This window comes from Callithrix jacchus, chromosome 7 (genome assembly GCF_049354715.1).
Source record: "Callithrix jacchus isolate 240 chromosome 7, calJac240_pri, whole genome shotgun sequence".
Taxonomy (NCBI): domain Eukaryota; kingdom Metazoa; phylum Chordata; class Mammalia; order Primates; family Cebidae; genus Callithrix; species Callithrix jacchus.
Window position 1 is genome coordinate 134,775,314 of NC_133508.1, and position 26,368 is coordinate 134,801,681.

General features: G+C 39.6%; 1 protein-coding gene across 1 annotated transcript; it reads left to right on the forward strand.

Annotated features, from left to right (window-relative positions):
* The first annotated feature begins 414 nt into the window (after window positions 1–414).
* LOC144577206 (tubulin alpha chain-like) lies at window positions 415–17,778 on the forward strand. The gene is given in 6 exon segments (XM_078333127.1): window positions 415–464; window positions 1,550–1,601; window positions 3,310–3,489; window positions 5,880–5,944; window positions 16,004–16,557; window positions 17,771–17,778. Coding segments are annotated over 6 exon segments (909 nt in total).
* The last annotated feature ends 8,590 nt before the right edge of the window (window positions 17,779–26,368 follow it).

Genomic DNA, 26,368 nt, shown 5'->3' on the forward strand with positions numbered 1-26,368 from the left:
TCTCTCAATTTTATTTTTTCACTAGAGTTCCTTCTTTGTGGCCTTGACACTGCCGCTGAGAACTGAGGACTGTGTTTGGTAGGTAGGCGGCCCCCATCGTGCATGCTCAGAGCTGACTTCAGCCTGGCTTTCTAGAATCCCCTGAGGCCACAGACACCTGTCACTGAAGGAAGATTTTCTAACAGAATAGATCTCAAGTACAAGCAAGAATTTATAGTAAGAAGAATCTGAAAACAAAAAACACCTCATTCATTCAGTCAGAAAATATTCTCATGGGTTTTGCCCTAAAGGAGCTCATGAAATAATAGGAGACATAAGGTAATTAATGTTCTAAATAGTGAGAGAAGTACTCTGATAAATCTGTTCATACAGAGCTTATATAAAGGGCACCAAAATTAGACTGCTGGGTTAAGGATGCTGGCATGGAGAAGTAATGCTGAAGTTCTAGTTGTGGAGTATCAAGGGTAAGTGGAGAGAAGACTGTACCTAGGGGGCTGTGACCGTTATCAGATAATTCAAGTGGACAGATTTTGGCAACTAAATACAGGGAATATACAAGAACTGACTACTCACTGGTCTCGAGCACAAGCAGGGTTGGTAGTGAGATAGACGGAAACATTAGGGAGAGCGCTCTGATTTCTCTTTTGAGTGTCTTGGCTTTTGGAGGTGCCAGTCATTGAGATGGGAATGCAGGAAGCAAAGTGTATTTGTCAGGGAAGAAATGCGATTAGTTTTGGACCTGTTGCCTTGGTGGTGCTTGTAGGTCACCCAAGTGAAGATGACATTCTACTTGCCTGTGTGTTTAACTGACCCATCTGCAGACTCAAAGCAACAGACACCTTGCCTTAGCCATTTCCAATTAGCAGGGAGTCTTAGGATATCCCGAGGAGCAGAAATCTTTTCAAAGTTCTTTATGAATGCGTAGATGATTAGAACTGGAAACACCCTTAAACTGCAACAACTTGCTTTATTTTGAAGATGTCTAACCTTAGCAAAGTGCGTTGGGCATCGTTGGGAAAAACAAGTGGTACAGTTGGCTGCTATAGGAAGGATGAAAAAGGCCAAAGAAACATTTCTGCTGCCTCTAACACAGAATGCTGCCTCTGCACAAGCCTACTGTATTCACATATGAATAAGAATCCAGAAGATATATACTTACTGAACCATGTCAAGACTAGACAACTTCTTTGGGATAAAGAGACCCTCTCCTCATCAGTGCTCTGAGTCAGAAATCCTCAGTAGCCTAAGACTTCTCTGTTTTTTAAAATCCTCCTGGAAAATGGATGGGAGAACTGGAATCAGAATCTGAATGACAAGGACAATCTCCCTCGACATTTGCCACTCACACTCAATTCTGTCAAACAGATGTACTCAAAGCTCATTGAGTTTTCTGTACCAACCACTGCTAAGTACCATGAGTCAGAGACAGAAAGAAAAATTATAAGCTATGGTTTCAACCTTCAGATTGCTTATGGCCTAAAAGAAGAAGTACACATTTAAAGAAAACACTACAACATAAATTCTTGACTTGTTCTATTAACAATTTCAGATCTCAGAAGGTTAAGAAAGCAATGAGAGGAAGCAGTGCATTTGGTTTATCTGTGAGAGTCATAGAGGGAAGAAGCATTAAACTCACATTATATTTTCCTGTCAAAGAAAATTATCTTTAGCAGAAATACTAGATTAGAAATTAAGGCCAGAGAGCGGGGGACATTCAAGTGTCCTGGTGTGGATGAATTTCATGCCAGGTCACTCTCAGAATTTACAGGTGCAGCCTTCAAACGCTACTTAGTGATTTTTGAGGAAATGAGAAGTCCTGGCGAGTCACCCCCAAACTGAAGGCAATAGTGCAGCTTTTCGAATAAAAAAAGAGAAGCATGCACTTTTCAAACCACAAGCATATGAGTTTAATGACAATGCGGGACATTGTCACTAAACTGAATTTAATTTGTTTTTTAGAACACACAAATACTTAGAAAAGGAATCATAATTAGCATGAATCAACCTTGTTAAGAATAAATTGTGCAAAATTCACCCTATTTCCCTTTCAATTCAGCCAGCACACTGACGCATCATGAAAACTCAGTCAACATTGTGTATCCAATTTATTTGGGGACACCACATGTGGTTTTTAGAGCCACAATTCCAAAGATACTGCAAGAACATTAAAAATTCTCAGAACATAGCGTTTTAGCTCTTACTTTAGGTGTAATTAAATTCCCCTGTATTTGCAGTGTCCTCATGACCAATCAACTGAAAGCCATCGGACAGCCCAGGAGGCTATTAGAGAGCACCCAGCGGTTACATTTTAGTTATTTATTCACTTTATCTCATGCTATTCTCTCTCAACTCTTCAACCTTTCCATTAATCTGTTAGCCTGTCTTCAGACTCTGTTTGCTTGAAGTTCCTTTTTGCCGGCCCTGGGACTTGATTAAGGAAAATATCTATGCAATTCGTCAAAGCCAGAGGAAAATCCAAGCCGTCTTTCAGGTTTTTCAAGTATAATGTAACCTTTTGCTTTGCCTCCGTATTTATTAACTAGGTCAAGTAGTGGACATGGGCCCCTGAGGGTCTCTGTTTGACCTTGATTTGGGCCAGGCTGCCTCGAGAAAAACAAAATGAACTCCGAGTATAGATTGCTTTGTATTTTGCTGACACCAGATGAATGGCTCTCCAGTGTTTTGGGCTGCTACTCACATCACTTATGGCCTTTATGTCTGCACCACACTTTCGTGTAATAGCCTGTATAATAGCCAGATTATACAGGGTGGCAAGAATTAGATTGGAGGTCGGGCGTGGTGGCTCAAGCCTGTAATCTCAGCACTTTGGGAGGCCGAGGCGGGTGGATCACGAGGTCAACAGATCGAGACCATCCTGGTCAACATGGTGAAACCCCGTCTCTACTAAAAAACACAAAAAATTAGCTGGGCATGGTGGCGCATGCTTGTTATCCCAGCTACTAAGGAGGCTGAGGCAGGAGAATTGCCTGAACCCAGGAGGCGGAGGTTGCAGTGAGCTGAGATGGCGCCATTGCACTCCAGCCTGGGTAACAAGAGCGAAACTCCATCTCAAAAAAAAAAAAAAAGAATTAGATTGGGGCAGTTTACCTGAAATTCTTGACAACTTAGTTCTAAATCCACCTTTTCCTTTATCACTCAAGAGAACATGAGTGAAATTCATGTTATTACGGGGGCAATCTTGATTCTTGTCCAGGTTTATGAAAAATGGGTTTGTTCCTATCTTAGTATTATTATTATTAAAGGTTACAAGTTACTTACAACATCTTATAATTGATTGTTTGGCACTAGTGGATCGTGACTCCAGTACCAGGAACTGTTCTAGATAATAGTGACATAGCCAACGGCTTACACTTCAGCAAAAACTACTTACCATACTGGAGGAAAATTGGGTTTGTGGACACCTTTGTGTTTCTAATGATTAAGCCTGTTTCAGGCAGATTGGTGACAAAAGTCAGCCTTCATGCTTCAGTTCGTTATTTCTCAGATTAACACAAAGAAACAACACACTTTGTCAAACTTTCTCTACTTTCAGTAACCAATATCTTTGCTTTCCTTTCTCCCCTCCTTTCAAAATCTGCACTCATCAAAAGATCTGGCATCAGTCATTAACTCTATAGTATAAATTTAAGTCAATGTACATTGTATATTTAGAAAAAATGTATCGCTTGCATTTTTTTTGTCTTATTTCAGCTGTAGAGTTAAGAGCATTTCTATCCAGTAGATGTAATTCTAAGCAACTGCTTTAAAACCAGATAGCTTGATGCTGAAATCTAGTGAGGAGATGAGTTACCATTTTCTGAAATAATTAAAAAAAAAAAAAAGGAAATTGCAAAGAAAGGCAGTGTTGATTCACAGCCTCCTCTGCCGGTACTTTGCAAAATTTGCTGGCTGAGCTCAGTCATTCCTCTTCACTACTGTAACAGTTCCTCTATAAAGGGCTCATTTCCCTGAAATTTAAAAATTATCCTTTATAGGAAGAACAGTTTGATTCAGTCCATTTTCACAAACTAAATTTTTCACACAGGAGTGTTACGAATTGGATAGTAAAACCAGATGCCAAAGAGAAGGGGGAAAAAAAATCAAAGCTTTATATCAACCATAACCCACATAGTCATAGGATCCCTCCTCAGTAATTCTTTTATAATTTTATCTATACCTTTTCTGATTTAGTTAAGTACATGTAGTGGGCAGCTAATCAGCCACTTAATTTTTTTAATTAAAAATTAAGGCTTGATACTGGGGGAAAAATCTCCCATTGACTAATTTAAGTGCTTAGGCATGTAAATTTCTTTTGAAACAAATCACATCCCTGATTAGATATTTGCTACATTTCAATGTCTTTAATTTGGAAAGTCAAATTGGGGATAATAACAGCCATTAAAAATAAAAGGTCTAAAAGACACCGCAGACATTTGTGAAGAAGACAGACACAGCATGGAGTTTGAGGGAGTCAGCAGCAAAGTTTCCCTTCTGGAGTGTTACTCAGACCCATAGGCCTGCATTACTTTTGAGGAATCATGTTAAAGTAAGTAACGGGATTGTTTTACTGGCAGGGGTTTTAACCTGTGAAACTCTATTCTCTCTTCTTTAATTTATTGACTGAATACCTTCACACTTCAGCGTTGAGGCTGTGGGAAAACCAGAAGAGGTTGCAGCCATAGTTTCTGTTTTCATGGTGCCAGTACAGCCTTCCCCAAAATACAAATTCATCCACTGCTTCTGTTAAACCCTCTAGCAAACTCGAGCAGCTTCAAAAAAAAAAAAAAAAGCCATCAACTGGGTGGCTTATGCAACAGGCATTCATTCTCACAGTTCTGGAGGCTGCAAATCTGAGATCAGGGTGTCAGCATGGTCAGGCTCTGATGAGGCCCGCTTCCTGGCTTGCAGACAGCTGCTTTTTCATTGTATCCTCACATGGCAGAGAGACCAAGCTCTGGTGTCTCTTCTTCCTCTTCGGAGGGCACTCATCCCATCATGAGATCCCCACTGTCCCTGCTTCATCTAAACCTCATCCCTTCCCAAAGGCCCCACCTCCTAATACCATAACATTATCGGTTAGGGCTTCAAAATATGAATTTTAGTGGGGGACACAAACATTCAGCACATAACAACCTCCTGGCTTCAAGTCAACAAAGATATCCCCACCTGGAATTAGAAACCCTTTTATATATGGCTCCCTGCCTGTCTCTCCCCACCCTGCATCTCATCCTTCCGTTTATAGGCTGACCCACGTCTATTCCAAACCACTTTTGCCATGGCCTGGGATCTCTTCCTTAACGTTTTTTACCTGAGCAATTAAGAGTAGCCAATATAGCCTCTCTCTTCTCCACTATTTCAGGCTGTAGCGTTCCATCATTCAGTCGGCTGGGGTAGTTATTCTGCTTATTGTCTCAGGGAAAGCAGTGAGCAGAAGACAAAGACATATGTCCTTGACTTTTGAGTTTTTAAAAGCCTTAGGCCCTTAGGGAAAGAGAGACCATGGATTTGAGAAAATAACGAGGCAAAAAAGCAGCTTTTCCCCCACCACAGATGAAAGCACCAAAGATGAATTCTCTGCTGCTCTAAGGAAGGAGGAGTTGGTGGAGGAGCCATCAGGAATGAGTAAGCATGGGTGGTGCGTTGGGTTGGGGACAGGGAGGGGCAGGTCTCTTAGAGAGGTGTGTGTGATTGGAGAGCACAGAAGGCTGTGTCTCCACACTGGGAGAAGCAGCCTCAGAGAGGGAATGGTTTTGTGGCCCATCCAAACAGATAGACCTAGAGCTCCAGCCAGGAGACCCCAGTTCTGGGAGCTGTGACATCTCAGAAGGATCTTATGAAGGCAAGTGCCATAAGATTTTAGCACCCTTGTTTTTGTGCAGCAGCAGCAGCAGCAGAAAGGGAATGTGAATGGAGTTGCTAGATATGAATTGGACTTTTGGGGGATGTGAGGGATGACCTGGGTGTGATCGGCATGGACCACCCGAGAAGCAGGTGGGATGATGGATACGCTTATAGATGCCAAGCCCTCCAATGCTACCACACACACAACACCTGGGCACTATAAACACCCCTAGAATTTGGATACAACCCCAAACTGACTGAGGTGAAGATTCTGCCACCTGCCAGAATGGGCACACAAGATAGAAAGTGATTAAAATCAATGCATTCTGCATCAGAACTTTCAGACAGAGATTCAAATCCATACAAGTCTTTAAGATTCAATGCAGAGATCATCCTTATAGGCCTTCTAGTAAACCTTCATGAGAAAGTTAGGAGCTGTCTCTCTTTTTTTTTTTTAAAGGAAAACAATATAAAGATTATTGATAGCTTATTTGTAAAAGACTCAACATAGTGCCTAATTTGTAGGAAACCCTTAATTTGTGGATTTGATTCCAGTTCGTCTTGCTCACCTTTGTTTGCATGGTGCCTGGCATGAAGTAGACACTCGCATATGCTCACTGAATTGAACCATGATCTAGTTAATAGAAAAGGCTGGCATATGTAAAATATGAATGTTTATAAATTATGTAACACTCTCAATATTTTAGAGTCGTATATAATCTATCAGAGCAGATAGATTATACAGAAGGGAGGAAGAGATCATTTTTGTTAGTAGTGTAACCTCCAAAAATCTGAACCACAAAGAAACAAGAAAGTTTGCTTGGCAAAGAAGTCAAATCCCCCTACCTAGAATATGAGAAGAATTATCTACCATCCACTGAACCACTGCAAATTTGTTCTCTGATTCTAGCTTAAAGAATGTACAATAACTGTCAGTATGACTCTGTCCACACATGGATAGAAACACCCATCAAAATTATTTCTCTTTACAGCATTTGGTTAAATTAGAAAATCATATTTAGAGAGGCCACAGAGAAATGCAGCTACATCACAGTGGCACATGTCAGAGGCTGTTAGTAGTCGACAGGAAGCAAAAGCAACGTTTCTATAGGAGAAAGGGAAGGGAAGACTGTGGGTGGAACAGGTCAGGGTGGGGCTGGAAACAGCGCCCCTACTGGCTCTGAGTTGCAGGCCACCCCACCTGGGCACACTGTGGGGACATCACCGCACAGTGCAGGATGTTTGACTCCTTGGAGAGGTCTGCGGCTGCGACTAATTAGCGGCATTAAGGAAAGTAACACCAGCATCTCTAATCAGGTACCTGGTAAGCGTCTTTATCTGCATGGGGTAGAAAATTAACTGGTGAACAGACCCATCACGAAGGTGTGAGACAACCAAGAGGGTGGCTTGGTATCTGCTGTGCTTGGCTGGAAAAAAAGGTCTGTACATGAATTGCCAGCTAAGAAGGAAATGAAATATTCTGTCGGGATACAGCAGTCCTCTTTCCATTCTCCCCACGCCCCACTTCTCTCTCCTCCCATCTCCTTCTTTTCTCTTTATCCACTCACCTCCACCCCTTACTAGATATTCATCAGTTGAACAGTGTTGGGACAGCCACAGGTTTGAGAACTTTTTTCCAAGTAAGAAGTAAAGACCCCAAACAGGCCAGGTGCGGAGGCTCACGCCTGTAATCCCAGTACTTTGGGAGGTCAAGGCGGGTGGATCACCTGAGGTCGGGAGTTTGAGAACAGCTGGCCAACATGGTGAAACCCTGTCTATACTAAAACTATAAAAATTAGCCGGGTGTGGTGGTGGGCGCCTGTAATCCCAGATACTCAGGAGGCTGAGTCAGTAGAATCACTTGAACCTGGGAGGTGGAGGTTGCAGTGAGCCGAGATTGTGCCATTAGACTCCAGCCTGGGCAACAAGAGGGAAACTCCATCTCAAACAAACAACAACAACAACAACCCAAGCCTTTAATGGGAGCCAGGAGGAAGAAAGGGGAAATAATCTATTTTTGTCAGAGGTCTGGAAATTGAGGAGCTCTTAATAAGGCGTTAGTGCTAGGAAAGCTCGTATGTGGAGCAGTGGCTTCTGCTTTCTTCCCCTGAGGTCAGAATGGGGATTCATAGACAAACTGGAATAGGGATGGGTACAGATTCACTTCAATTGTTTTAATTGGGGCGTTTTGTTTCTGTTTTTGTTTTTTGACTATGTAATGTTGAAAAGACATTAGACCAAAGTTTCTTGTCCCTGGCATTATAGATATGTGGGGCTGGAGGGCTGCCCTGGATATTGTAGGATATTCAGAGAATCCGTGGCCTCTACTACTAACCACGGGAAGCATCCTCCCAAGTTTTGGCAACCAAAATGTCTCCAGACATTGTCAAATGTCCCCTTGGGGGCACAGTCAATCCTGGTTGAGAACCACTGCATTAGAGAGTAAAATAGCGAGACATTCACTGACACTTGTAGCGCTGTGATTCTGGGCTCTAAAGTTGAGTAGAAAACATCTTGATAGACAACTGACAATTCCAGGTTGCTCCAAGTTCAGGGTAGAATGATCTGAAAATTTATAACACATGTTGAGAAGTTTCTTGACAAATCTGGACATAACACTGATAATAGTATTCAGTTGGAGATGCATTTCTGTCTAAAACAATTATTTTAAAAACCTAAGGACAAAGAGTGTTTGTGGAGAGGCCAGAGATGCAGATGTTAAAAGGGGAATAATGATGGAAATAACAGCAGTTTCATTTCTGTTGCCCCAAATTACAAATCAGTCCACAAAGATGAAAAACACCACACAATCTACCTTAATGGCAAACTACACCAAGCCCTCCATGGTGGAGAAGTAAGAATGAAAATGATGCAATGGAATGGGCCACAGTAGTGCCCAGTCTCAGCCCATTATCTTTTTCCCATCCAGCCCTCCATCCAGGATAAGATCTCTGTTTTCCACACAAGGAATTCAGAGTTGCACATTTGCTGCTACCCTCTTTGGAGTCCAAACACAAAGGGGAAGAGCACTTGAATTGGGTTTGAAAACTTAATAAACAATTTGAAATAAACCTGTGATAAAGTGGTGAAACCAGACAGGTGAACACATTTCAAGAGCAAGCCATAAATGAGCATTCAGCTGCAAGTAAATCCCGTGATGGGATCTACGAGAAGTCAGTATGGATTTTGGGTCAAAGAAGCCAAAGAGTAGAGTTAAAACACCCAAACCCTGAAGTGGTAGATAAAGAAATATTCAGATCAACTAAATGATGTTCCTATAATACCTGCATTTGAGAGGCTAAAAAATATTTGGACACTGTATTCCACTTTGCCCCTTTCCACTTGGTTCATATGGTAATCCTGATGCATTTCTGTTTTTCCCAGGACACTGGACTCCAGTCACACATGATATGGTTTGTCTCTGTGTCACGACTCAAATTCCATCTTGAATTATACTCTCATAATTCCCACGTGTTGTGTGAGGGACCTGGGAGGAGATAATCTGAATCATGGCGGCAGTTTCCTGCATATTGTTCTCATGATAGTCAAAGTCTCACGAGATCTGATGGGTTTATTAGGGGTTTCTGCTTTCACTTCTTCCTCATTTTCTCTTGCTGTTGCCATGTAAGAAGTGCCTTTTGCCTCCTGTCATGATTCTGAAACCTCCCAGCCATGTGGAACCAATTAAACCTCTTTTTCTTCCCAGTCTCGGGTATGTCTTTATCAGCAGTATGAAAATGAACTAATGCAGTAAATTGGTACCAGTAGAGTGTGGCATTGCTGAAAAGAATATGTGAACGTGACTTTGGAACTGGGTATCAGGCAGAGGTTGGAACAGTTTGAAGGGCTCATAAGAAGACAGGAAAAATGGGAAAGTCCGGAACCTCCTAGAGACATGTTGAATGTCTTTGATAAAAATGCTGATAGTGATATGAACAGTAAGGTCCAGGCAGAGGTGGTCTCCTCTGGAGATGAGGAACCTGTTGGGATCTGGAGCAAAGGTGACTCTTCTTATGTTTTAGATAAGAGACTGGTGACAATTTGCCCTTGCCCTAGAGATTTGTGGAACTTTGAACATGAGAGAGATGATTTAGGGTATCCGGCAGAAGAAATTTCTAAGCAGCAAAGCATTCAAGAAGTTACTTGGGTGCTATTAAAAGCGTTCCATTTTAAAAGGGAAACAGAGCCTAAAAGTTCAGAAAATTTGCAACCTGAAAATGCAACAGAAAAGAAAAACCTCGTTTTTGTAGAGAAATCGAAGCTGGCTGCAGAAATTTGCATAAGCAACAAGGAGCTGAATGTTAATCACTGAGACAATGGGGAAAATGTCTCCGGGGCATGTGATAGTTCTTCATGGAACCTCCCATCACAAACCCAGAAGCCTAGGAGGAAAAAATGGTTTTATGGGCCAGGCCCAGGGTCCTCATGCTATGTGCAGCCTAGGGACTTAGTGCCCTGCATCCCAGCTAATCCAGCCATTGCTAAACGGGGCCAAGGTACAGCTTGGCCCATGGTTTTAGAGAATGCAAGCCCCAAACCTTGGCAGCTTCCATGTGTTGTTGAGCCTGTGGATGCTCAGAAGTCAAGAATTAAGGTTTGGGAACCTCTCCCTAGATTTCAGAAGATGTATAAAATACCTGGATGCCCAGGCAAAAGTTTGCTGCAGGGGTGGGGGCCCTCATGGAGAATGTCTGCTAGGGCAGTGTGAAAGGGAAATGTGGGTCAGAGCCCCCAAACATAGTCTCTACTGGGAAACTGCCTAGTGGAGCTGTGAGAAGAGGGCCACCATTCTCCAGACCCCATAATGGTAGATCCACTAACAGCTTGCACCCTGTGCCTGGAAAAGCCACAGACAGTCAATGCTAGGCTGTGAAAGCAGTCAGGAGAGGGTATATACCCTGCAAAGCCACAGGGTTTGGAGCTGTCCAAGGCTATGGGAACCCACCTCTTGCATCAACATGACCTGGATGTGAGACATGGAGTCAAAGGAGATCATTTTGGAGCTTTAGAATTTGACTGCCCTGCTAGATTTTGGACTTGCACGAGCCCTGTAACCTCTTCGTTTTGGCCAGTTTCTCCCATTTGGAACAGCTGTATTTACCCAATACCTGTACCCCCATTGTATCTAGGAGTAACTAGCTGCTTTTGATTTTACAGGCTCATAGGTGGAAGGAACTTGCCTTATCTCAGATGAGATTTTGGACTGTGCACTTTTGGGTTAATGTTGAAATGAGTTAAGACTTTGGGGGACTATTGGGAAGGCATGATTGGTTTTGAAATTTGAGGACATGAGATTTGGAGTGTCCAGGGGTGGAATGATATGGTTTGGCTCTGTGTCCCCACCCAAATCTCATCTTGAATTTTGCTCCCATAATTCCCAAGTGTTGTGGGAGGGGGAGATAATTTGAATCATGGGAGTGGTTTTCTCCACACTGTCATCATGGTAGTGAATAAATATCATGAGATATGATGGTTTCATCAGAGGTTTCTGCTTTTGCATCTTTCTCCTTTTCTCTTGCTGCCACCATGTAAGAAGTGTCTTTTGCATCCTGCCATGATTCTGAAGGCTCTCCATCCACGTGGAATGGTAAGTCCAGTTAAACCTAGTTTTCGTCCCAGTCTTGGGTACGTCTTTATTAGCAGTATGAAAATGGACTAATACAACAGACAACTCACTGAGAGATTAGAAAAGCATTGTCTGGAGAATAAGGAGACTTGGTGGATAAACTTGGATCGCTTAAAATGAGTGGTTATTGTCAGGATAGTACAGGGCTGGGATGTGAGTCCTGTGTGCTCCATCAGGATATGGCCTGAGCCCACCACTTCCATGCAGTCCTTCTCACCTTGAAATGGTTAATGCAATACTGACTAAATTTGCAAATAGCACAAAGCTTGCAAGGAGGGGAGATAAAGAAGATGACATATTACCACCCCAGCAGGATATAGATAATTCAGGGCATTGACTGAACAAAAGTGAAATGAGGTTTAATACAAAGCCATGCAAGATAATATATGCACCTGAGAGAAAATAATGCTCAGCACAGATTCAAATTATGGGGGTATTACTCAGGAAGCTGTCGTGCTGAGTGAGACTTGGGGAGGATGGAGGATAACAAATTGAATAGGAGTTCATAGTGCAATGTGATGTCAAAGAAGGGCAGTGCTATTTTGAGATGTATAGACAATATAAAGTGATCTTTGAAAATACAAGAGGGAATGGCGTGCTGCTTTACACCATGTCGGTAAAATCTCACCTTGAACTCCCTGGTGACCTGACTTTAACAAAGACACAGTTAGATGGGAGATTTAGCAAAGATAGTCGTTTGAATGCTATTCAACATGATGCACGGGTCTCACTAGGAAAAGCAGAATTGTCTTCTCATGCCAAGCAAACACATTTATAAAAAAGTTTTCTCATGATAAGGTCCTCCTGCCATTATATTTTCTTTAATGCTATTTTGACTTTCAGAAAGGGGAAAATAACAATTTATGCAAGAAAAAAAGACAGAAATAAGGAAATAGCCATTATCAATTCTTTTAGGAAGCAGAAAAATCATGATAGAATTAAGATAGACTAAAAAAATATATTCAGCAATATTTATTGGAATTAAATTCCTGCCTGCTAAAAGCTTTGACTCTAATCAGAGATGACAAAATAATCATACAAGAGTAAACGTGGCAAGAACAGTATTAGTTTACAGAGAATATATGCTATAAAGTTTAAAAAGGAGAGATTTTGTCCTTCAAGCCAGTTAGGGAATTTTTCAAAGAAATTTCTCTCCCTTTCATACTCTTGATCAATAATGTGGGAGTGGGCAGATGGTTGAATATGGAGGAAGTGGAGCCCAAGATGCTGGTAGGGGAGACAGATGATAGGCACCTGAGCTGGCTGGTGGGCGTATTGGGAATGGAAAAGAACAGAAGTGTATAAGGATTTGTATGAAGGAAAAATAAGCAACACTCAGGAAGATGGCTTTGGAATCAAACATACTGCATTTTCATCTGGACTTTAGTACTTAGATCTATATATGTAGTTTATTTAATCTCTCTAGGCCTAAGATTTTTTTATCAATTGAATTTTAAGAACTACTTTGCAAGATGACTATGAATTAAAAGTAATACATCAGAAGCACTTATAAATTAAAATTTGTAGTAAGTTAATGAAAAATGTTTATGATTTTAGCAACTGATTAGTTGCTGAGGGCATAGGAAAAAAAATGAAGTTTTATTCCAAAATTCCTGGAAAAAATTTTGGCAGTATTTTTAGAAATGCATAAAACGGGAGGACTTATCTGCTTGGCAAGGTGCTAGAACTGGGTTTTGCCTACATTGAGTTTAAAGAGATGATAGAACACCCTGGCTTTTAACTTTGCCAGAAATCACCTCTTTGGGTGTTTCATGAACACTGCTGAATATAGTGAAAGCAGAGTCTCTAAAACTGTACCATTTTGTAAAAATTCTGAACCCAGTTTTCAACACCTAGAGAGAGAAGTAGAAATGGGTTAGCATTTCTGTGAAACAGATTTTTGAACATTTTGATGGGCCTCAGTCAAACTGAAAAAGAACTCAGGGCAAAGAATACTCAGATCATTGGATTACATGTGTTATTTTTAAAAAACCTAAGTATCTAGCTATAGTAAAGGATTTCTTTGTGCTCAGTTTCTAATTCGGACAAATAATTGGCAATTTTAAAACTCCTGTTTTCCTTTATTGAAACAATATTTGACATAATTATGGGGTATATATGAGCGTTTGTTACATGCATAGAATGTGTAAGGATCATGTCAGGGTACTTGGGTATCCATCACCTTGAGGATTTATCATTTCTATGTGTTGGTGTTATTTCAAGTCCTGTCTTCTAGTTATTTTGAAATATACAAAAGTTTTGCTAAGTACAGTCACCCTAGTCTGCTATCAAACATTAGAACTTATTTCTTATATCTATTTGTATTTTTGCACCCATTAATCAATTTCTCTTTATCTGTCTCCTGCTCCCACCCACATTTCTTAGTCTCTGATATCGATCAATCTATTTTCTATGTCCAATCTTATGAGATTGAGTGTTTTAGTTTCCATATATGAGTGAGAATATGTAGTATTTGTCTCTCTTTGCCTGGCTTACCTTACTTAACATAATGACCTCCAGTTTCATCCATGTTGCTGGAAATAACATGATTTCATTCTTTTTTTATGGCTGAATAGTATTCCACTGCATATATGTGTGTGTGTGTGTTTATATATGTATATATAGTATTTCATTGCATACTCACACACACATACACACACACACACACACACACACACACACACACACACACGCTCCCCACATTTTCTTTTTTCCATTCATCTGCTGATGGACATTTGGGTTAATTCCATATCTTTACTATTGTGAATAGTGCTGTGATAAACATGACAGTGGTGTTAGCACATAGTTGTTCCTAATAGTCTCTGTTGATTTTTATCTTTCTGTGGTGTCAGTTGTTATGTTTCCTTTTTCATTTGTGATTTTGTTTACTTGGGTCTTCTCTCTTCTTCATTAGACTAGCTAGAAGTTTAGCGATTATGTTTAATCTTTTTAAAGAACCAGCTTTTCATTTTTTTACTCCTTTGTATTTTTAGTTTAGACTATATTTTGTTAAGTTCTGCTTTATTATTTGGTTTCTTCTGCTAATTTTGGGTTTGGTTTGTTCTTGCTTTTTTAGTTCCTTTGTGTGCATTGTGAAATTGTAGCTTTGAAATCTATTTGTTTTTTGATGTAGGTGTTTGTTGTTATAAAATTCCATCTTAGCACTGCTTTAGCTGTTTCCCACATGTTTTCTTATGTCGTTTTCATTTTTGTCTTTTTCAAGAATTTTTTTTATTTCTATCTTAATTTCATTGAATCAGGCGTGGTTCAGGAGCATGTTATTTGGATTCCATATATGTGTATAGTTTCCGAAGTTCCTCTTGGTATTGATTTCTAGTTTTATTCCATTGCAGTCTAAGAAGATACTTGATATTATTTTGATTTTAAAAAATCCTTGAGATTTGTTTTGTGGACTAACATATCCTGGACAATGTTGCATGTGCTGATGAGAGACTGTATTCTGCAGTTGTTGGATAAAATATTCTTTAAACATCTGTTAGATCCATTTGGTCCAAAGTCCAAATGTTCTTTAAAGATATGTTAGATCCATTTGGTCCAAAGTCCAAGTTTAAGTCTAACATTTCTATGTTGATTTTCTATCTAGATGATCTGTTTAGTGCCGAAAGTGAGGTATCGAAGTCCCCCACTATTATTATATGGAGTCTGTCTCTCTCTTTAGATCTGATAATATCTGCTTTATTAATTTGGATGAGTGCATATGTATTTAAACTCATTATATCCTCTTGCTGGACTGATCCCTGTATCATTATATAATAACCTTTTTTTCCCCACTTTTTGACTGGAAGTCTGTCTTATCTGATATAAGTATAGCTATTCCTGCTTGATTGGGTTTCCATTTGTATGGACTATCTTTTCTTCCATCCCTTTCCATCAATATGTGTCTTTACCAGTAAAGTGTGTTTCTTGTAGGCAGTATATAGTAGAATCATGATTATGATTTTTTATCCCTTCAGCCAGTCTACATATTTAATCTCTTTACATTCAAAGTTATTATTGATATGTGAGGTTTTGTCATTTTGTTGTATTAATTGTTTTCTGGTTGTTGTGTATATTCTTTGTTCCTTTCCATTTCTTTTACTGTTTGTCCTTGTGGCTTGTGGTTTTCTGTTGTGGTACATTATGAATCTTTTCTCTTCTTCATTAATGTTTTTGCTTTACCAGTGTGTTTTATGTTTTTCTGTGTTTTCATGATGGTAACTCCCTTGAGCATTTCTTGTAGGACCAGTCTAGTGGTGATGAATTCCCTTAGCATTTTCTTGTATGGGAAAGACTTTAATTTTTTCTTCATTTTATAAATTAGTCTTTATAAAGCTAATTTTGCTGGATATAGTAATTAGTATCCTTGGTGGTGACAGCTTTCTTCTTTCAGCATTTTAAATATATCATCTCATTCTCTCCTGGCCTGCAAGATTTTTCCTGAGAAGTCCACTGTTCATCTGATGGAGATTCCTCTAGAGGTGACTAGCTGCTTTTCTCTTGCTGTTTTTAGAATTCTCTCTTTGTCTTTGACTTTAGACAGTATGTCTTTACCTCCATCACTGCTTCCCTGAGATTTGATGGAGCACTGAATGTTGACCTGACAGAATTCTAGACCAACCTGGTGCCCTATCCCCACATCCACTTCCCTCTGGCCACATATGCCCCTGTCATCTCTGCTGAGAAAGCCTACCATGAACAGCTTACTGTAGCAGAGATCACCAGTGCTTGCTTTGAGCCAGCCAACCAGATGGTGAAATGTGACCCTCGCCATGGTAAATACATGGCTTGCTGCCTGTTGTACCGTGGTGACGTGGTTCCCAAAGATGTCATTGCTGCCATCGCCACCATCAAGACCAAGCGCAGCATCCAGTTTGTGGATTGGTGCCCCACGGGCTTCAAGGCTGGCATAAACTACCAGCCTCCCACTGTGGTGCCTGGTGGAGACCTGGCCAAGGTACAGAGAGCTGTGTGTATGCTGAGCAACACCACAGCTGTCGCCGAGGCCTGGGCTCACTTGGACCACAAGTTTGACCTGATGTATGCCAACTGTCTCCAAGAAATATGGGACTATGTGAAAAGACCTAATTTACGTTTGATAGGTGTACCTGAATATGACGGAGAGAATGAATCCAAGCTGGAAAATACTCTTCAGGATATTATTCAGGAAAACTTTCTGAATCTAGCAAAGCAGGACAATATTCAACCCCTGGTAATACAGAGAACACCACAAAGATATTCCTCAAGAAGACCAACCCCAAGGCACATAATCGTCAGATTCACCAGGGTTGAAATGAAGGAGAAAATACTAAGGGCAGCCAGAGAGAAAGGCCAGGTTACCCACAAAGGGAAACCTATTAGACTTACAGCAGATCTCTCAGCAGAAACCCTACAAGCCAGAAGAGAGTGGGGGCCAATATTCAACATCCTTAAAGAACAGAACTTTCAGCCCAGAATTTCATATCCAGCCAAACCAAGCTTCACAATTGAAGGAAAAATAAAATCTTTTATGAACAAGCAAGTACTCAGAGATTTTATTACCACCAGGCCGGCTTTACAAGAGCTTCTGAAAGAAGCATTAAACATAGAAAGAAACAACCAGTATTAGCCTTTCTAAAAATATACCAAAAAGTAAAGAGCATCAACATAAAGAAGAATCTATATCAACCAATGGATAAAATAACCAGTTAACATCAAATGGCAGTAACCCTAAATTTAAGTCAATTAAATCCCCCAATCAAAAGATACAGCCAAAACCTAACAGTATGCTGCATCCAGACCCATTTCACATCCAAAGATACACAAAGACTCAAAACAAAGGGATGGAGAAAGACTTACCAACCAAATGGAGAGCAAAAATAAATAAATAAATAAAAAGCAGGAGTTGCAATTCTCGCATCTGATAAAATAGATTTCAAAGCAACAAAGATATAGTGCTCTTCTGCTCTGGAATCTCTAGTCTGGCTTTCTTCTTGAGTCCGTAATAAGTGGCTCTGCCTTCCTGGAACTCCAAAATTGGTCAGAAGGGGAACCAGTCCCGTTTACTCTGCACGAAGAGCTGCCGCGCCGAGGCACTAGCAAAACCGCTGCGCTGGCCACAAGAGTTGCGCTGGCGACCCGTGGGACTCCTCCACTGGGAATCTTCTGGTTCGTAAGCAATGGAAATTCGTCTGAAAGTGTGGCATCCTCTCGTTCTCTGCACTTTCACTGGGAGCTGCAATCCCAAGCTGTTAGTGATCAGCCATCTTGGATCTGATATCTCCCTTTTTTTTTTTAATGGAAACGTCACTTTTATTGACAATTAAGGGCCATAATGGACAGGTCCACAGAACAAAAATAAAACACTTCTAAGACAATGGAGTACAAAATACAGCATACAAGTTAATACCCTTCATCCTCATCCTCTCCCTCAGCACTATCCGCTCCAACCTCCTCATAATCCTTCTCAAAGGCAGCCATGTCCTCACAGGCCTCTGAAAATTCTCCTTCCTCCATTCCCTTAACCATGTACCAGTGAACAAAGGCACAGCTGCTGCTGGGGGTGAGGTCACTTCTCACAGCCCCAGATAGGGAGCTCTGGAAGTGCATGCTTTGGTTTCCATTGTGCCACCTCCTTGGTGAGTTGCACCATCCTTTTACTTGGGTGTAGTATATCATGTTGCCTAGAGTACTACAGACCCCCAGCATCTTTGGGTCTAGCCAGCACTGTGCCACTGTAGGCCTTGATGTGAACACTGTGGGGGATATCAGTGGGAGCTTCTGGGATGTGGATATACAGAGGCTTTGCTTCCCAGGCAAGGATGATGTCTCAGGATGGCTGGGCTCTCACAGCAGTGTCATGGTGCAGCTGCTTAGGTCTCATGGTTGTGTGTGATCCAGCACCGTTCCCTCTTTGGTGCAGTACCTTCCAGAGTGTCCAGATCACTGCCTACACTAGTCTCAGGGCTCATGTGGGTAGAGGAGCTCTCCTATGGCTAGGATTGCGGCAGGTCACTGTGGAATGTGGACTGCTCAGGGCCTCTCACTTACCCTTTTCCTGCAAGAGGGAGTCCCTTGGGCTCCCAGTTGATCTTGGCTGACCTGGCTGCTCACTTCTTTCACTTTCTGTGACTCAGATGTTTACTGTGACTTCTCTGTTGAATTCCAGTGTTCTCTCTGAGATGTTCTATTTGATGAGTGATTATCTATTTACAATTTTGGTTCTTCTTTCTGGAATGGGCATGTGTCTGATGTCTCTATCCAACCATCTTGAAGCTATGCCCCAGTAATATTTTTAATGAAAATCAAGAGTATGTGTGATGGGCAAGTTTTCATAGGGGAGTATCCAGATAAATAAATAAGAAAAACACTAAATTAACAATAACCTGAATAGAGGATGTGGCCAGCATGTCTATCTTGGGTCTGTGACACTTGCTTTAAGGCTTATCTTGTTTTTACCTTTTATGTCAGTAAAGTACTATCAGTTACTCCATTGCCCATAGCCGCAAAACAAAACATGAATATCTGATTAAAATAGTCACTGATGACGCTTCTTTGCACATGTATCTATTCTGTTTTGTCTTCATTCAGAGGTATTTTTATTTCTGTCATTCAAACAATAATTCCTCTTAAAATAATATAATAAAATTAAAAATGTAAGTAACAGCATAATGGGTGAAGTGTATCTAATTTTACTGATGAAAACTTGCTAGTAAAGGACAGAAAGTTAATATTAGTGGTTACAATCACCTTTCTAATTTCCTACATTTATTCTTGCACTTCAATATTCTAGAACAAGGGTCAGCAAACTTTTTCTATGAAGGAGAAGGTAGTTAGTATTTTAGATTTTGTGGGCCCACAGGCAAAAATCTAGGATATTATGTAGGTGCTTATATAAAAGAGAAAAAGCAAATGTGTACAAATATTTGAAGTACCATAATGATAATAATTGAATATTATTAATCAATACAACTCAGTTCATATATTAATAATTGAATACACATTTTTGAAATAAAGGTCTATAACAGTGAAAACTAGGATTCCTTTGGGGGAACAACATTTCACTTAATTGTGATTCAACTAGTGTTCCCTCTCATCATGGTAGAAACGTGGCCTCACTCCCCTACAAAGCCTTCCTGTACTTCTCTGAAAAAGAGTGATTTTTTGGGGGGTTGGAGGAAACACACCAGAATGTATTGTCTGAGTCCCTCTTTTGGCATTTATTTACTACCATGATAGTGTTGGATTTTTTTCAATACAAAGAGACAGGTTAAGGGCACAGGCTCTTGGGTAAGAACTCCATGGCATGAGGTCAATTCATTAGCCATGTGATCTTTGACTACTTACTTCAATTCACTTCTCTATCAAATGAGTAAGAGTATCTACTTCACATAATTATTGTAGAGATTAAATGAATGGGTAAATGCCAAGATTTAGAAGAGTGCATGACATAATGCAAAGTGTTCAGTAAATGTTATTTTTTCCTTGGGTTAAAAAAACTATGTAAAAAATGTAAAACTATCCATAGTTCATGGGATGTACAAAAAGAGGCAGTGGCTGGATTTGGATCATGAACTATATTTTGCTGAAATTTTCATTTTCCCTTAAATTACCATTATCTTTATATCAGAATCAAAATGTAAGAGCCAGTTGGGCTCAGTGGTTCATGCCAGTTAATCCCAGCACTTTGGGAGGCTGAGGTGGGCACATCACCTGAGGTCAGGAGTTCAAGACCAGCCTGGCCAACATGGTGAAACCCCGTCTCTACTAAAAATACAAAAAAAAAAAAAAAAATAGCCAGTGTGGTGGCACATGCCTATATTCCTAGCTCCTTGGGAAGCTGAAGCAGTAGAAATGCTTAAGGCTGGGAAGAGGAGAGGTTGCAATGAGCTAAGATCATGCCACTGCATTCCAGCCTGGGGAAAAGAGCTAGACTCTGTTAAAAAAAAAAAAAAAAAAAAAAAGAACCAGATTGAAGCTTGAGCTATCCCTGCCCTGTCAACCTATTTCACTCATTATACAGATTAAAAAACGGAGACCCAATGGGGAACTGACTTTCTCTCATCACTTAGTTAATTAGTGATAGGTCTTGTATTGGAACTCGAGTTTCTGAACCTTCCTATAGTTACCAGGCAAAGGACTGAGATGATGGTTGGAGCAGCACGGCATGAGTTGTCCTGAGTTAGAATTGGTGAGTTCAGACATTTAGGTCTTAGCGATCACTTAAAAGGAGAACCAGTATTCTGGCCTCCTGCTTGAGTCATAGCCGTTGTGAGAGTTTAGGAATTACTCTTACAGGAAGGCAGGATTCCTATCTGTTCTAGGATCCGAAATCCCATAGGTTCTGTATCAGGTTGCTAAGGCTGTTTAAACAAACTACCGTAGGCCAGATAGCTTAAACAATAAACATTTATTTCCTCGCAATTCTGGAGGCTAGAAGTCAGAGACCAAGATGTCAGAGGATTTGTTTTTTCTGGGGCCTCTTTCCTTGGAAGACAGCCATCTTCCCTCTGTTTATGCTTGTGTCCTAATCTCTAAGTACACTAGTCATATTGGATTAGGGCCCATCTTAATGATCTCATTTTGGCTGAGTTACCCCATCTCCAAATAGTCACATTCTGATGTCATATGAGTTAGGATTTCAACATATAAATTTTAGGGACCATAATTCAGCTCATAGCAAGAAACAAATGCTAATTCTTGAGTATCTTGTACCCACCTAATTCTGTTACACACTGAGCACAGGAGAGTATATTGGAAAGAAATGGATGGCAAGTAACTTTATATAATCTTTCCCCTTTCAGTGTTAGAATGTTAGAAATAAGATGGACTTTCATGACCAAGTCTCCCAAATATTCCATGGGCCTTAATTTTCTCATCCATAAAACAAAAATCCTGACCTAACTCACAGAGGCACAGCAGAAGTGAATAGATGTTTGCCAACTACCCCAGAGTTCTAGAGGAAAGTACTTCCATCTGCCCAAAGCTTTCAGTTATGTATTGCAGTTTCAGAATTATATTTTTAACCAAGTAATATTTCACAGAGATAACATAATCACCTAATGAAGTCGCCTTGAATGTTAATTATAGAGAGGAATTGAAATGTACCAACATGATTTATTTTGTCGGAAGTATCTTTTACTTTTTTCTACAGTGTAATTCAGAGCGTATTGTGCCTTCAGTACTCCATTCAAAGTCATCTTGCTCCTTCACAAACTTTTGTCCTGTTACGAGGTCAAGAGATCGAGACCATCCTGGTCAAAATGGTGAAACCCCGTCTCCACTAAAAAAAAAATACAAAAAATTAGCTGGGCATGGTGGCGCGTGCCTGTAATCCCAGCTACTCAGGAGGCTGAGGCAGGAGAATTGCCTGAATCCGGGAGGCGGAGGTTGCGGTGAGCCGAGATCGCGCCATTGCACTCCAGCCTGGGTAACAACAGCGAAACTCCATCTCAAAAAAAAAGAAAGAAACATATTTACATTAGTGCATGGTATACAGACTTTCATCTTACAGAAATTTGTGAGCATTTGTGATTAAAAATAAGGGTAAGAATAGCTGTTTGTAAGAAAAGAGTCGAAAGGCAAAATTTTGTCTACATTACTCTATACTTCTCTTTTAATAAGAATCTCTTACTTTTGATAAAGCCCATTTACCTTCATTTGAAATAGACCAGGAGGATATCTTATAGGTGAGGAGACAGATGTTTAGTAATCTGCCCAAGGTCACAGTTTGTAGGTGGTGAAGTTGAGACTAACTTCCACTCTTGTTTGACTCTATTCAAACACTTTCACTAAAACATACTGCTTTCTCTTTCAGAATCCCTTTCGCTGGAAGAACCTAGTAACCAAGTACAAAGGTTTTCTATAATGTATGTTGCATGTCTGTAAGTCTTGAAGTACCCCAAGACTTTCTCCACTCAATGATCCTTTCTTCAGTAGTTAATCCTCCTAATCATCTTCTCATATTTTCTTTCTTCATCTCATAATCTGCTTTTCTTGCTTTTTAATAAGAGCCAATAATTGAGTATCATTTGATGGTCTACAAAACATGTTCATGTAATATTAATATTTAAATTGTGAAGTGGATTTTATTTTTCCCCATTTTGTGGAACAGAAGCTGAGGTTCAGAGAGGCAAGTAGTCCTGTCCAAGGTCCTTCAGCAAGGAGGAGATAGAAACAAAACTATACTCAAGTCTTTTATTTTTTCTAACTTTATGATAGTGCCTTTTCTCCAGTATCAGAAGATATTCTCCAATAGAGAAGAGAATTATCCTCTGGGCTGTTATGGTTGAAAAGTATGGAGTGGAGCCCAAATGTCATGGAAACTTGAAATCAAAGGAAGCTATGCCTGGAAGGTGGTTCATGTCCTCTTGTGGCCTTTTCAGTCTTCTCAAGGGAGCCCCAGGCTGCCTTTAGGCATCCTTAGGAGCCAGGAGGGGAGGATGAGCTGGAGAGCCTTCAGGCTTTCCCATCAACCAGCAAAGATGCACTTCCATCTCTTTTACGTAGTGAACTTTCACCGAATGTTATTTTAGATGCTGGAGTCTCCAGCTTAAAAGCTGCTGCTAAAAAAAACAAGCAAAAGAAAAACAGAATGAAAAAATTCTGGTTGTCTTCCAAACTTCAGACAGGTAAAAATTTTCCCAAAATCACACAACTCATAGCAACATAGAACCAGCAAGGCCATAACCCAGTTCTCCCAAGTTCTGTCCCAGGGCTCTTTCTACCAAACCATGATAAATGCTACCTTCCTGAAGAAAACAGTCATTTAAAAACCCATTATAGAAATGACAAACTGGGAGCCAGGAACAAAATCTTAAGAAAAAAGTAGGCCAAGTACTGTACTGAGGTCTGAGAAGGCCATTTTAGCCTACTCAGGCACAATTCAATTTTTCATTTTGGCATGATTTGAGCTTTCTTCTTTCTCATGTCCAGGTACAACTCTTTTTCAGGAAATTCACTATGGACAATTATCTACTTGGGGAAATAAATGAGACTGTTTTTAATGGTGCTTCTTGCTCTGCTATGCAGAAAGATATATCAGAATTTATCCTAAAAACAAATTAGCAAAGACATGAAAAATATACTTTAATATTTACACACATCCCTGGGTAAATGTAAAATAAAATATACACATGATATGCCTGGAAAATACAAGTGATCAAAATTTTAGTAAAAATATAATAAAATGCTTAAATTGCTAGAATACTCAGGTAATAAAATAGGCATATGAATATACTTTTCTAGTGAACCGAAACAACCAAAAAGGGATTATTTGAGCCCTCACAAAAGTTTTTAGTGTAATTTCCCTCATTCTTAAAAATAATTATCATATGCTTAATGTAGATTATTTGACAATTTAGAATATTACCGTGCTTTTGGATCATCATTCTGAATATGAATCCTCATTGAGTTCTTATAAGGTGAAGGAAATTGGACTTAATGAAGCTGACTCCAAAAGGGTATTTTAATTTAAAAAATATCTAAAATTTTCTCTTTAAAAGTTCCAATTACTTTTATGTCTGGCTGTGACAGAATAACTGATACTTGACTTCCTCCCCACTCTGCAACCCCCACAGGAAAAACAACCACCACCACCACCACCAGAAAACTGGACAAAATATATTGAACAACTCTTTTCAGACATTGGATAACAGGCAGAACAAGATTGTGACCCCTAAGAAAAGGAAAACAAATGAGGCTATTTCTATGATTGCCCTAGATTTCTGACTGGAGGCACTTTTCATACCATGGCAAAAATAAGATGGACCCATACAGAACACAGAGGTGTCACTGAATTATGCAGTCCGAAATCAGAGTTCAGGGAAGACGAAGCAGTTGGAATTTGAGGGTCACTGCAGGAGAGGAAATACTTGCCCAGAGTAATAGCTGCAAAATTTGCGTAGGAATCCACTGTCTTTTTAAAAAATACTATGTTACATGATCATATGATGGAATTATGCTGGAATAATTAAAGACTACAGGCACTATAAGACAAATAATTCCCAGACCAAAAACAGGACTGGGAAATGTTCAAGCTCTGACTAGGTTGGTAGACAAATCCCTTTGAGCAGCTGAAACATTCATCCTAGTAGAGAACTTAGAAGGATTACTTTTTAATAGTAAGACTAAACCAAAACTAAAGTAAATGCTGCTCCAGTACTATGTTGAATAGGAGTGGTAAGAATGGACATCTTGTTTTATTCCACTTCTTAGGGGGACATCCTTTCAACTTGTCCCCATCCAGTATGATGTTGGCTGCAACTTTGTCATATATTCCTCTTGTTATTTTGAGAAATGTTCCTTCAATGCCTACTTTTTGGGAAGCTTTTTATTATGAAAGGAGGTTGTATTTTATTGAATGCTTTTTCTGCATCTGTTGAGATGATCATATTTTTGTTTTTAATTCTGTTTATGTGGTGACTGACAATTATTGGTTTGCATATGTTGAGTTATCCTTGCATCCCTGGAATAGAACCCATTTGATCATGATGTATTTTTCTTTTGATGTGCTATTGAATTTGGTTTGCTAGTATTTTTTTTTTTTTTTTTGAGAATTTTTGCTTCTATGTTCATCTGGGATATTGGCCTGTAGTTTTATTTTCTTGTTTGTTCTGGCCTGAATTTTGGTATCAGGGTGACTCAGATTTTGCAGAATAAGTTAGAGAGTAATTCCTTCTCTTTGTTTTCTTGGAATAGTTTCAGTAAGTGGTACCAGTTCTTCTTTGCAATATCTGGTAAAATTCTGCTGTGAATTCATCTGGTCTTGAGTTTTTTATATTGGAAGATTTTTTATTATTGATTCAATCTCATTACTTCTTATTGGTATGTTCAGGATTTTTATTTCTTCCTCATCCTATCTTGGGAGGTTATACGTTTCCAGGAATTTATCCATTTCCTCTATGACTCCTAGAGAATTTCATAGTAGTCTGTGATAATCTTTTGAATTCTGCTCTCACCTTTATTATATCTTTTCTTCTGCTAGTTTTGGGTTTGGCCTGTTCTTATTTTCCTAGTTACTTAGGTGAGATGTCAGGTAGTTAATTTGAGATCTTTGTTAGTGATGTGGGCATTTAATGCTATAAACTTTCCTTTTAGCATTGCTTTTGCTGTATCCCAGAGGTGTTAGTATATATATTGTGTCTCTGTTTCCATTTGTTTCACATACAATTTTAGTTTCTGCCTTAATTTTGTTGTTTACTGAAAAGTCAAAAGCAAGTTGTTTAGCTTCCACGTGCTTGTGTAGTTTTGAGGGTTTTTCTTGGTATTAATTTCTAATTTTATTCTACTATGGTCCAAGAAGATATTTGATATGATTTTGACTTTTTTTGAATGGTCAAGCCTCTCGTCAATTTTGGAGAATATTCCAGGCACATATGATAAAAATGTATACTCTTTGTTTTGGGGGTACAATATTCTGTAGATGTCTATCAGCTCCATTTGGTTTGGAGTCTTAAGTCTGGAGTTTCTTTGTTTATTTTCTGCCTTGATGATCTCTCTAGTGCTATTGGTGGGGTGTTAACATCCTCCACTGTTACTGTATTGCTGTCTATCTCATTTCTTAGGTCTGTAGTATTTGTTTTAAGAATATAGATGCTTCAGTGTTTGGTGGATATATATTTAGGCAATTAAATCTTCTTGTTATATTGAACTCCTTATTATTAAGTGATACCATTCTTTATCTTTTTAAAATTGTTGTTGGTTTAAAGTATTTTTTGTCTGATATCAGAATAGCTACTCCTGCTCATTTTTGTTTTCTATTTGTGTGATATATTTTTTCCTTCCCTTTTCTGTGAGTTGGTAGGTGTCTTTGCCTGTTAGGTAAGTCTCCTCTAGTCAGCAGATGGTTTCATCTGGGTTTTCTAAAAATTCAGTTTGCCAGTGTGTCTCTTGTAAGTAGGGCATTTAGGCCATTTACATGAAAAG